Source organism: Diadema antillarum, unplaced genomic scaffold, assembly GCF_040938485.1.
Source record: "Diadema antillarum isolate AM-2024a unplaced genomic scaffold, OU_Dant_1.0 scf00000151, whole genome shotgun sequence".
NCBI classification, from domain to species: domain Eukaryota; kingdom Metazoa; phylum Echinodermata; class Echinoidea; order Diadematoida; family Diadematidae; genus Diadema; species Diadema antillarum.
Window position 1 is genome coordinate 457,037 of NW_027271040.1, and position 12,644 is coordinate 469,680.

Genomic DNA, 12,644 nt, shown 5'->3' on the forward strand with positions numbered 1-12,644 from the left:
TACAAAATGTACGTTATGTAACGTGTACTGTCGGGATACAGTGCATGCATGCCACGTGATAGAGTTCTGTGCCGGGCGCCAGCTACGTTGAATTGGATCGCAGGGCTTCAACCAAGGACAGCTGGTGTGACACCTCTAGGCTCTAACAAATTAGAACCGTTGTATGTTCCCCTAGTATTACGCTGAAAAACAAAAATACTGGGTGGTACACTACAAGTCATGTTTCAAGTGGAGAAAGTTCTAGCCTCAAGCTCTTTCAACTTATGAAGTAGCGAGCGAGGCGAGGTAAGTTGGACATCTCTTCGTTTCACAAATATATTTCACATCCTCAGTCCCGGTGCCTTCATTTCGTGTGTGTGTGCGTGTGTGTGTGCGTGTGTGCGGCGCGGTGGGACGGACGTGGATCATTCTGCCATTACTGGGATCCATGGGCATTATCATGATGGATATTTACAAGTATGTATACGTAACGTTAGACCTGCCTGCTAGGCTGCTACTTATGAATTATATCACATGTACTCAGTGTTCAGCTTTCTAGCTGCTCCCATCATTCCTAGCCCCGGAGACCTGCCGCTCTGCGGCGGGGTCCTGGCGGCTACCTCGCAGTTTCGTTAAAGTGAGAATCACGAACAACTCCCTGTTGCCACATATTCGGCAACTTCACAGGCAATTGTGCACTTCACAAATAAACCATGGCCAAATTTCTATCATAAACACAGTGACAATAAAAAATGAAATATACACTACCCTAGCCCCAGAGACCCGCCACTCTGCGGCGGGGTCCTGGCGGCTACCCCGCAGTTTCGTTCAAGTGAGAATCACGATCAACTCCCTATTGCCACATATACGGCAACTTCACAAATAAACCATGGCTAAATGTCCATCATAAACACAGTGACAATATAAAATGAAATATACACTACCCCATTGCCTTGGTCCTTCTCACCAATTTATCTGGAAACTGCATAATTTTTCACATTTTTTAGGAGTAGGCGGTCTGCCCTAGTGGAGAGCTTTGCTGCTATTTTGAACGTGTATATCCATCAGTACGCATCTACGCATGCGTAAACAATGACGTCAACGTTACGGACGCAAAAGGATATGAATAATGCATCATCGCACGGTGAATATGCATCATGTAGCGAGTAATACAGCTGTCAATGCACTGCACTGAATGCATTGTGTGCGCATGTGCAAGTGATTGTGAGTTTTAGTGAGCATCGGTGAGCTGAAGATATTTGCCTTATAAGACAGCATTTTCTGCATCATAAGCAATGAAATGCATCAAACAGTCGCCGATGTGAATCATTTAGGTTTAGTCGACCCATGTAAGTATTCCCAGTAGTTTTTGTTGAAAAATTAAGGAAATACAGCGCCGGAACGGCACCCGTTTGGTACAACATTAAAATATCGATGCCAAAACGGCGCAGCCCCAACACTGTACGTTGTACGTTGGGGCTGCTGGTCGCAGTTAACACTACCCCATTGCCTTGGTTCTTCTCACCAATTTATCTGGAAACTGCAAAATTTTCCACATTTTTTAGGAGTAAGCGGCCTGCCCTAGCGGAGAGCTTTGACAAAGAAATTATTGATTTCTTTGTCATTCCCAAAGTTAGATGTTGGGAGTGATAACAAAGAAAAAAAAAAGAAGAAAAAGAGTAAGGGCAATCCATGCCTGACCACCGTACCTTCATTGGCACATGACACAACTGTAGTTATTTAGGAGTTGCATTTGGGAAAACAATGACAAGTAATTTCTGAATACATTGTGTCCTAATATTAATGTCCTATTTTTCCATGCCTACACAGTTGAAAATCCAATCTGAGTCAGGAGGCACACATCATCCAGCAAACCAGCTGGCACCAACTATGGCTGACCAGGTTACCATGGTGATAGATTGTGATGCTGGAGTGGACGATGCAGTGGCCATCATGATGGCCTTGGGTCAGCCTAATGTCCAGCTCATTGCGGTTACCTGTGTAGATGGAAATGTCTCCCTGGACAAAGTGACCCTCAACGTCCTGAGAGTTCTTCAAAAGTGTGACCATTTGAATGTAAGTCATGCACTGCAGAACATTTGGCAAGAGACAAGTACACAAACAACAATATATACCATTAGCAAACACAACAAGAGCAGTAGAGTGTATTACGTGAAATGTGTAAATTTAAGACCAGCCATGAATGAGTGAATTACTTCCCTTTTTTGCTCAGGGTCAGCTGTGCTTGTACACTCTGTGTTATGAAAAGAATAAGTGCACAAGAGGATATTTATTTAGAATTATTGCAATGAATTGAAAACATTGTATTAAATCAGTGATAGGACGAAATTCTGATCATCAATGTTATACATCTGAATCTTAGTGAATATTGATTGGTTGCATTTACAGTGGGTTATCAGCTTTTGTGATTAAGTGGATATGATACTGGTTGCACTAAACAATGTATGTTGTTATCTGGTCCATAAATACAAAAAAGTTCAATCCATTGAATTTTCTCAAAGAATAAGATATATGTGACCCGCTACAACAAAAAGGTCCTAAAGTCGCGCAAGGTCGAAGCCGTGAAAATCGTGTTTGAAGTCAGAGCATTAAAATTGGTCAAAACGTACAATTTTCTGATTTTGATATATTATTGGAATCTAACATGTCTTCTATCATCTGTCAAAATTTTGAAGCAAAATGATCAAAGGAAAGACCAAAAAATAGCGTTTTTCTGAGCCATGTTTTTTGGCATTTCAACGAAGCAGAAACTGGTACGAAAATTTGGATTGAGCGCCACAGATAGGTTCCGCCCCTAACAACTACCAGAGTGATCTCATTGGTCAGTTTGCTGCTTGCTGCTAGCCGAAGCGTGAAGCTCGCACACTGCCCAGTCGACTGGTGCGTGCGGGCGGGGTGCGCTATGCTCAGCCGCTTCTGACATCCTGGTCACTGATTGGTTGGTGAGGAGACCGCCGACGCTGATGTGCTTGAATGAACTCTTCGGGGGTTGCTAGGGCTTACCTTCTATTGTCCAGAGGTGAAAACTGCCTTGCGTGTCCCTTGATCGCGATTGCGTCGAAAGGAAGACTTTTAGGGCGCTTTTCTCGAAACAGTGATTTTCCAGATGTCTCGACATGCTCTCTTTTAAACATCGACATCTCCGCAGCCGATTATTTTTATAAAATGTGTTATATATCAATTTAAAGCAGAAAGATTAGGGGATTATATCATGCAATTTTCAAATAATCGACCTCTCCCGACTTTAGGATCATTTTGTTGTAGCGGGTCACATATGTTATTCATGTTTCCTCCTGTTGTGTGATATATAACAGATTTTATATCATTATTTGGTTTTTTTATGATGATATTCATTGGCTTTTTTGTAATTTCTAGTACAATCGAATAAAAGAATGACTTGTCCAGAGAGCATAAGTTTTGGAGACCACATTATCACACTGGCTCCTAAGTGTGATGCATAGTTGCCTCATAGTTTCGCAAATCCCCATCTCTCTCTCTCTCTCTCTCTCTCTTTGAACACTTTCATTTAATGATAATTGACATCACTTGTTTGACTGTCAAATTTGACCCTTCTCTTCATATAACTCAGACCATATGTACTCTACTGCTTTGTTTGTTGAACTTTATGTTTCTTTTTCTTTTTTATTTATTAATTTTTGGAGCCAGGCACCATTGAATGTTTCAACAGATAAGTGGTGCTGCATAAACGCTTTTTCATCACACTCATCATCATGATTATTCAATTTTTTCCCCCTCCTATTAGATACCTGTTTATTCGGGAGCATCTAAAGACATCCTTGGTACAGCAATCGAAAAGAGCGCCGTTCATGGAGTCGACGGTCTGGGGGACATCCCAAATCAGGAGCAACCACCCAGCAAAGATCTGATTCAATCCGAGCATGCCGTGCTGGCCCTGATTCGCATGGTCAACGAGCGACCTGGGCAGATCATGCTGGTGGCCATCGGTCCGCTTACCAATGTGGCCCTGGCCATGAGACTTGACGCAGACTTCTCAAGCAAACTTAAGGAGCTGGTCATCATGGGAGGCAACATCAGAGGTACATTACCTCCTGCCTTTGGAGAAGATTACCCCTCCAGTGGCCTATTCCAAAAAGGGATTTGTGCAAGCAAAGCTCGCTGAAGTCAAATTCTCTTTAGAGGTGACCTTGCTATCATAAAATTATATGCATGTTTTATTTGTTGTAGGCAGTTCCTCGTTTTACTGGTACCTCATCTCACAATAACAAGTTTTGTCTGATATCAATTATAAATTGTTGTACCTGCAGCTATTCTTTGCAGCTAACCAGTATGCTGTTGTTTCCAATCAAGTTGTTGTTATGGTACCTACAATTAAAGAGCAATATTATTGTACCTGACAAGTTGCTGCCATGGTAAAGGCATATTTTCTTGAAAATCTCGTGGAATAAACTCCTTCCACAATTTTGAAGCAATTGAACTCAAATTTGGTGTACATGATGACATTGAGGTGTAGATGTGCAGGACATTTTTTTTTTTCTCTGTGTTTGTTGGAGAAATCATTGCCATGGTAACCACAATTTCCCCCAAATCTTGTGGAGCGAACTACTTCTGCAGTGTTTATGCAATTTATTTCAAATTCAGTATGTAGGGCAAATGATGATATATAGGTATAGTTATGCAAGACACTCTTTGTGTTTGTACCTGACAATGTTTTGCCATGGTAACTGCATATTTTCTTCAAATCTTGTGGGGTGAACTACTTCCACAATTGTGAAGCAGTCAAACTCACCAGGTACACACATGTATACACATATACAGACAAACAGACAGACAGACACACAACCTTTTATCAAACTCGGGTTCAATTCTTTTTCATATGAATCTGGGCTGCGGGAGTGGGGGTATCAATCACCATTAGTGATACTTCTAATGTTGTATGGAAATGAATTATATTAAAGAGATATTTGCTTCTTTCACAGGAACTGGGACACGTTTTCCAACCTCTGAGTTCAACTTCACTACAGACCCAACTGCGGCAGAAATGGTTTTAACAGGAGTAAGGTGTCCAACTATCGTTGTGCCGCTTGAAACCTGTCTGTCTCACGCCATTTCTTACGTAAGTGTGGATGCTATTTGGTAGATCCATACCCATACCCATTTTGTATATTTCGTATATGCCAACATTGGTCAGAACCAAAGACGCTTAACTGAAAAGACAGGAAAGTGCGCGCTAATCCTGTACAAAACAAATGGACAGCACGCGGTCCTCATGCGTATTACGCACATCACCTGAGATGCGCTGTCTTTGAAGTTGTTGTTGTTTTTCAAGCGTCTTTGACGGAGTGTAGCCTGAACTCTATTTTTAGATCATGATGTTGCCAAATTTTTACCCCCATGAAATAATCCTTATTACTTTTAAATCTCGTTCTTCAAAATAATCCCCTTAATCGAAAAAAAAGCTACGACTACAATTTTTAAATCTTTTAAAAATGATAAAAATACCACTACCTTTGGAAATGAATGATGTTCCTAGGTGTACTGAGTTTGTACTTAGCTCTCTCTCTTTTGTATCATCATGTAGGGTTGCCATTTTGTTTCCATTTTTATCATGTGCCTTCGAATCTTGTTAACTCTAAAATATCTTTGATCAGAACTAAAGCCAAACTATATTGTATGCTCGGGATTAATTCAAATAAAAGAAATGGGGTTAACATCAGTTGGTCAATCATGTGCCAAACTTAGGTGTGGCTTTTTCATTACAGTTGAACCTCTCTTTCCGGCCTCCCTTTATCCGGATCTCTCTATTACGGACGCAATCTCGCCGTGATTTTTTTTTAAAATAATTACTAGAGGAAAGGGGGATTCCCAACTCCTTGAGAACTCCTACACAAACACACATGAATTACATATTACTTCCAACATGATTAACATACATTACATCAAATTTCCTTCCAAAGTGCTTACCTTCAGACATTTTAACATCCCCAAACATCCCCAAATCATCACAAGATCATGGACAGATTATGCGCTCGAGTCCTCTCATATCGCATTGCCACATATAGGTCCATACACAGGCGTCGATATGACTAGATAGACATGCATTGTTTGGAGTCATTGGCTGAGCAACGAATGATATTGAACACTCAAAAATTGTTCACGCACAGTACACACACATAGAGAGAGAGGGAGAGAGAGTGTGGGGAAGAGAGCAACCCAATCGCAATGCGCTATCACTTTTTACCTTGGGCCCGGAACAGTATTAGGTAATGTAGCTGTCTGTTACTGAGTGTAACAATGAAAAGGTTGCAGTATGCACATTACTACATGTGGTACTACAATGGGCTACATCAGTACATGTGTATGTATATGTACATGTATAAAGCATTGAGTCTCCCGTATCCGGCCAAATCCCATATCCGGATGAGCCCCGGTCCCGACTTGTCCGGAAACGAGAGGTTCAACTGTAATTGCAATAAAAATGATGAAGCAGATCCTGCTGGTAATTATATGATTGGTTGAGATACATGTACATATGTGACCAGTCACAAAGTTTGCCTGCCACATTATATTGCCTATGAACCCATCATGAATTGTATAATGAATGGTTATCAGCACTTTCAAAACACACACACACACACACACACACACACGCACACTTGTGCATATACAGTCATAGATGGGGCATCATTTGGAATGATTATCAATACATGGTTACAAAGCAACGATTATAGAATCTAAGGGGCCATTTTGGATTAAGAAAAGCTTGTGATCAGTTGCAAAATTTTATGTTTGTTATTTTAATGCAATTGCCCTGAATGTGTATGCTCGAAAGTTGAGACTTATATTCAGAATTAAACTCTGCATCATGACTTGTGATTAAAAAACAAATGTATATGAAATGAAGTGTTCAGAAGAAATAGAATCTAATGATATTGTAGTAGATTCTTCTTGGATTAAAAAATCAATATGATGGTGTATGCTTGCTCATTTATGGAAGAAAAAGGCTGCACAAAGGATAAGTGTCTTTCTATGATTCCATTCCAAATGCATTTTGTGGTTTGACATTAAGCGATAAATCTGGCTTCTTGTACTGTCCCAGAGAAGGCATTTTTTTTTTTTTTTTTTTTTTTTTTGCAGAAATAACCTCAGCAATCGCTCTTTTCCTGTCATGTTCCAGGATTGGTTTGATAATCTCCACCAGAAGAGGTCCGCCAGGGCCAAATTCGTGTCCGCAATGTACGACGGTCCTCTACGACGGAGCAAGAAGCTGGGAAGGCCAGCATGCGCCATTCCGGACGGTTGTGCTGTGGTAGTCGCCTCCTGTAGGGCATCCATTCAGGAGGTCTTCCATGTTCCCTGCAAGGTGGAGACGTGTGAAGGACTGACGAAGGGACAGATGCAAGCCCCTTCAATCGTTCGCCCATTTCTCTTTCACTTTGAGGGCCCACAGATTGATATTGTCACAAAGTTTGACATGGACAAATACTACCAAATACTGGATAGCGTTGTTAACTAGGGACGGTGGGTGGAACATCAATCATTTTGGCTGAAACTGCATCTCATTCAGATTTCAAATAACTGAAAGAAATGTTATTGGGTGATATGTCTTTTTATAGATGAAAGTAATGTTGTTAAAGATAAAACTGCCCTATGTTTAAATCCTTATCTACCTCACTTCCAGGGCTCATGTTGTTACTACAAGGTAAGTTTGACATGGACAAATACTACCAAATACTGGATAGCATTGTTTGCTAGGGGTCAGTGGGTGAAACATCAATCATTTTGGCTGAAACTGAATCTCATTTAGAGTTCAGATTAGTAAAAGAAATGTTATTAGATGATATGCTATTTTGTAGATGAATCTAATGTTGTGAAATTAGAATTAAATTGCACTATTTTTGTCCCCATCTACCTCATAATCAGGGCTCATGTTGTTACTACAATGTAGGTTTGACATGAGCATATACTACCAAATACCGAACTGCATTGTTTGCAAGGGACAGTGGTTAAATTGTCATTCTCTTTGGCTGAAGCTGAAGCTTAATTTCATACCAGGTAGAGTTCATAAAGGTGAAAAGAGTGTTATTAGGTGATATACTATGTTACAGATATAACTAATTTTGTGAAATTGAAATAATCACCGTACAATCTTCACCCCTATCTACCTCATTGTCTGAGCCCAGGGATTGATGTTTGTTGTTACTTAGTTTGGCATGAACAATATACTGCCAATACTTCATAACGTTTGCTCGTCAGGATTGGTAAAATGTCAATCACTTTTTCTGAAGCCTAAGTTCACTAAGAATTCAAAATTATAGTGAAAGAAATATGTTACATGATGTGCTATGTTACAGATAATGCCAACAGTGTGAAAATGACAGAGATACTGGACTCAAGAGATATGCTATCACATGAGTCTCCTATAGAGTTTTTACCGATACTCAGAATAACATCTGTGTTTGAAAATGTAATTGGGTGTCCTATATCATTAGTGCATCCTGTCTTGCAAATATTGGTGCTTGCCAACAAATTGCCCGTTCCTGAATAAGATGGAAACTCTATGCCAGTCTTGTGATCTAATCAGACATCAGTCTCTCTATGTGCCACATTATGCTTGAAGTTTCATCAGTTTCCGAGTGGACCGTGGTTGTGTTCATTTGTATTATATTTTTTTCTCCTTTTTAAGTTGATATTTCACTGTTTTATTCCATTGTTCCAAATTTTACATCATTAGCTGTGGGGGGGGGGGGGGGGTGTCAAAATAACAGAAGGTATTCTCCTATATTGAAATAGTTCTTGATGTGTAGTGGTCACCAGCTCATGCAATATCATTTACAGCAGCAGTTGTTGATATGCAGGGGGGGTTGGGGGTTGGTGGGGAGGTTGGTGGGGTCAAAATAACAGAAGGTATTCTCCTGTACTGAAATAGTCCCTGATGTGTAGTGGTCACCAGCTCACGTAATATCATTTACAGCAGCAGTTGTTGATTATGCAGGGGGGTGGGGGGGGGGGGGGGTTTGGTGGGGGTCAAAATAACAGAAGGTATTCTCCTGTACTGAAATAGTCCCTGATGTGTAGTGGTCACTAGCTCACGTAATATCATTTACAGCTGCAGTTGTTGATATGCAGGGGGGGTTGGTGGGGGTCAAAATAACAGAAGGTATTCTCCTGTACTGAAATAGTCCCTGATGAGTAGTGGTCACCAGCTCACGTAATATCATTGACAGCAGCAGCTGTTGGTATGCATTGCCATTGGACATATATCTAGTTTGATGAATTGCTTTCCATTGTCAGATTTTGCCGACATTTCATCGATCCGAGGTATTGGATATGCATGACTTTCCACTGGTATAGTGTATAGTTCATTCCTCACTACAGATGCAAATATGTCTTCGGCATCATCATCTAGGGCAAACTGCCAATAAACCTGATGAGAGTTCAAGGGCAGAAAACCATTTTACACTGCCAATTGCATCTAGCGTATCATGTTATGCCAGGTACCGTTTTTTATGTCTACATCTATTCAGATGGAGACTAACTCGAGACAGAGACTCAGTGCACATCTTGTTCCATTCCGGTCTGAGATGCCAATCTGTTTTACGAATATTCTCGGCTAGCATGGCTGATTATGTAACATGTGGAGTATAACGTATTTACAGTCCTGGGATGAAGAGGGTGGGTGGCAGAGGAAATAAGATGAACAGGTGGTGGTGTTTAGGAAAAGTAGTGAGGCATGGTGGTGGCTGGAGAAAGGAGTGTCAGGTTGACCGTGAGAAAGACAGGATAGAGTGACAGAAGCAATGATGGTGGAATGAGAACATGTGATGGTACAATTCAGCTTCTTGGCATATAATACATCAAGATACATGTGCAAACACAATACCGGTATTTGGCATGTGTCTTTTACTGTCACCACATTTACTCCACAGTAATGAATGTATTGTCACATAGAGCCATTCTTCCATTTTTGGCCAAGACTATGATGGCAGCCCATGGGCTACCTGAAAGTTTGTTAACCCCATGTTCTTCTGGCTCTTTGTCTTGTCGGTTTATGTCTGCGTGATCACATACAGATTGTCTCTGTGGTTTGTTGATGTCAGAGCATCCTTTGTACCGCTACTGTGCTTTAAAATGTATGGGCCGTGACGCGAGAAAAGGGCCCTTAGGGCATTAAATGAGTTTTCACCTCCATATTGTAGAAGGAACTCTGACGTATTTGAATATGCAGACCTTTTTCTGAAATTCCACTCTTAAATGCCCCAATTACGACATTTAAAACAGCATGTTTTGTACAAATCCTGTCACTTTTTGATGCGTCTATGCATGTGCGCGTAGTTAGCTAGTTGATCTTTTTTTGCGCGTATTGCTTTGTTAAACTTCCGCGCCATTTTCTGGCGTTTGCGCGCAGCGGGGCTAAGGGCCCTTTTCTCGCGTCACGGCCCGTATGTTTTCTCTATGTCTGTGCTGTCCCTGGAGAATATTTCTTGGTATTTCACCAGACATTCCCTATTAGTCATCATGGAATTCAGGATCTATTTTTAGTATGCCTTGGTGATGTGAGTTCGTCGGATGTTCTGGTAGCTCATTTCTTTGTTGATCTTGCGTTCGTCTTTCATTCTTGGCCATTCTGCCTGGAGTCATCATTCCCACTGTTGAGTCTTCTCTCAGGCTTAATTTGTGATATCAAGGGTTCACAGCTTCTACAAAAACCCCGCCAGGTGCCAGTTTTCTTTCTCTTAATTCACCCTCTCCATCTACAGCTTGCACTGTAGAGATGGGCCTTGCTTGTGGTTCTCTCTTTCTGCAATTTAGGCATGAGCAATGGGCCCATGTCCAGGTGGAATAGTTGCAGTCTCTACCAGCGCAGCTTTGGTATCAAAGTGTCTTCCTGATTTGATTATGCGTATACGATCGTCAGTCTCACGGTTCATCGCAAGAAGAATGGGATCGTAAGAATTCCCATAATGACGTTCATTTCATCTTTGTGCTTCAATCTTCAAAGTTTTCAGTCTGCAAGGATGTCTTTCCACTGTCAGTTAGTATTCTGAAGCAGCGTTCCATGTATGTTCTCGGTGTTTTCACATTATATGTGTGTAATGCAGCAAGATGTAAAGTTCTGCTCCCCTCTATTGTAATTTGAGACGATATTTTTCTGTGTTTTTCTATTATTGTAGCCATACATTTGGCTTTGTTGTGACAAAATGACAATAAAAAGAACAAGATTATTGGAGTGGTTTGGCTACTACTAACTAATGTCGCTTAAACAAGTTGGGTTTTCCCTTACACAGGATGGCTTTATACAACAATATTGTAAAGAAGATATTGTCCCTCAAGTAAAAAATGACTTCTTTTAGAAATTACAGATCCTGTAGGCATCTAGGTAAATGATGTCTCCTTTAATACTCTGTCGATACTTCCCACTCCTGTCCTTGTTCTCTCTCTCTTCTTCTTCTTTGATATCCGCTCCCCCCTCAACTCGATCTGTGACCTGTTCTTGAGCCAGTTTTTACGATAGGTCTCGCTTGCAATACCATACTGGATGGTGGGCAGCCTTCGACGGGGATGGTGTGTTCCATGGTGGAGATCGAGCGCTCGCTGATTCTCGACCTCCCTCCCACAGATCCTACATCTGCCTGTTATGGTGGTCTCGTGGTGATTATTGAGATGTTGGCGATACACCTCCCACGTGTTGTAGTATGATGAACAGAAACGGCACTTCATCTGTGAAGCAGTCAGGTGGGTAGAAACAAAAAAATATGATCTGGTTAGTCATCTACTCATCATCCTTCCTAAATCTTAGTGGAGGCAGTCTAACTCTATGGGGATTGCATCTCACAGTCTCATCAAGCCAATTCTTGTGGGGGAAACCATCATAAATCTTAAATTACAGATCCTGTAGGGATCTAGGTAAATGATGTCAAATTGGCATAAATCTTGAAAGACCTTGACAGACCAGTCAGTCCATAACATCAAATATGATGGCTGAATTGATCAATACTTTATTGCAGCTTCTTCTTTCCCTTCAGAAGAAGCTTTTTTTTTAATTACCTCAATTAAACCTTGTTCTTCAGAGTTTGCAGGGCGTAATGACTTACGAAATTCAGATCCAATTTTCTGCAAAATTGTCTTATTAGGGGCATTGTCACGTACACCACTTTCAAATTCTTGTTTGGTTAAGCATTAATGTCTGTCCAAAAATTCTCTTCGAGGGGGTTTATATTGTAGTCTTCCTCCTCACATGCATCTCTCTGCATTATGTATGTACTGTGCTTTTACTTCCGCCTTTGAGTGACATGGGCAACCTTGGAAGTATATCTGAGCTTAAAGATTTCCCTCAGAGTAAATCACTACTTTACATTTAACATTGCAGTTGAATGACTCATTCTTACTGAGAGCTATGACAGCAATGGATTTAATTACTTTAGTCAGCTGATGAAGATTTTGGCGTTGTAAAAGTCCCCCCGATCCAAAACATTCCAATCTTGTCGTTCTTTCTTGTATTTTGCTGAGCATACATATGATGCTCGTTTCATCAAATCACTCACACATACATGAATTACTGCTTGGCCAAAATCTGATGGCTTCGCACTACCAGTTCATATTCTGAAGCTGCATTCCACGTATGTTTTCAATGTTTCCACCAGCACCTGTAATAACGCTCTGTA

The 12,644-nt window shown here is 40.9% G+C and overlaps 1 protein-coding gene across 1 annotated transcript; it reads left to right on the forward strand.

The window, feature by feature from the left end:
- Positions 1–160: 160 nt before the first annotated feature.
- On the forward strand, positions 161–7,621 carry LOC139721854 (nucleoside hydrolase-like). The gene is made up of 5 exons (XM_071633173.1): positions 161–285; positions 1,810–2,055; positions 3,764–4,058; positions 4,959–5,095; positions 7,157–7,621. The coding sequence occupies exons 2-5, from the start codon at positions 1,870–1,872 to the stop codon at positions 7,493–7,495; spliced, it is 957 nt and encodes a 318-aa protein (XP_071489274.1). The 5' UTR covers positions 161–285; positions 1,810–1,869; the 3' UTR covers positions 7,496–7,621.
- The last annotated feature ends 5,023 nt before the right edge of the window (positions 7,622–12,644 follow it).

What these genes read in the sequence shown, in the direction of transcription:
- LOC139721854 (XM_071633173.1), top strand. Translation starts at nt 1,870, where the DNA reads ATGGCTGACCAGGTTACCATGGTGATAGATTGTGATGCTGGAGTGGAC. An exon ending in AAAAGTGTGACCATTTGAAT is followed by an intron (nt 2,056 to 3,763) that starts GTAAGTCATGCA and finishes CCCTCCTATTAG; the next exon opens with ATACCTGTTTATTCGGGAGC. An exon ending in CATGGGAGGCAACATCAGAG is followed by an intron (nt 4,059 to 4,958) that starts GTACATTACCTC and finishes CTTCTTTCACAG; the next exon opens with GAACTGGGACACGTTTTCCA.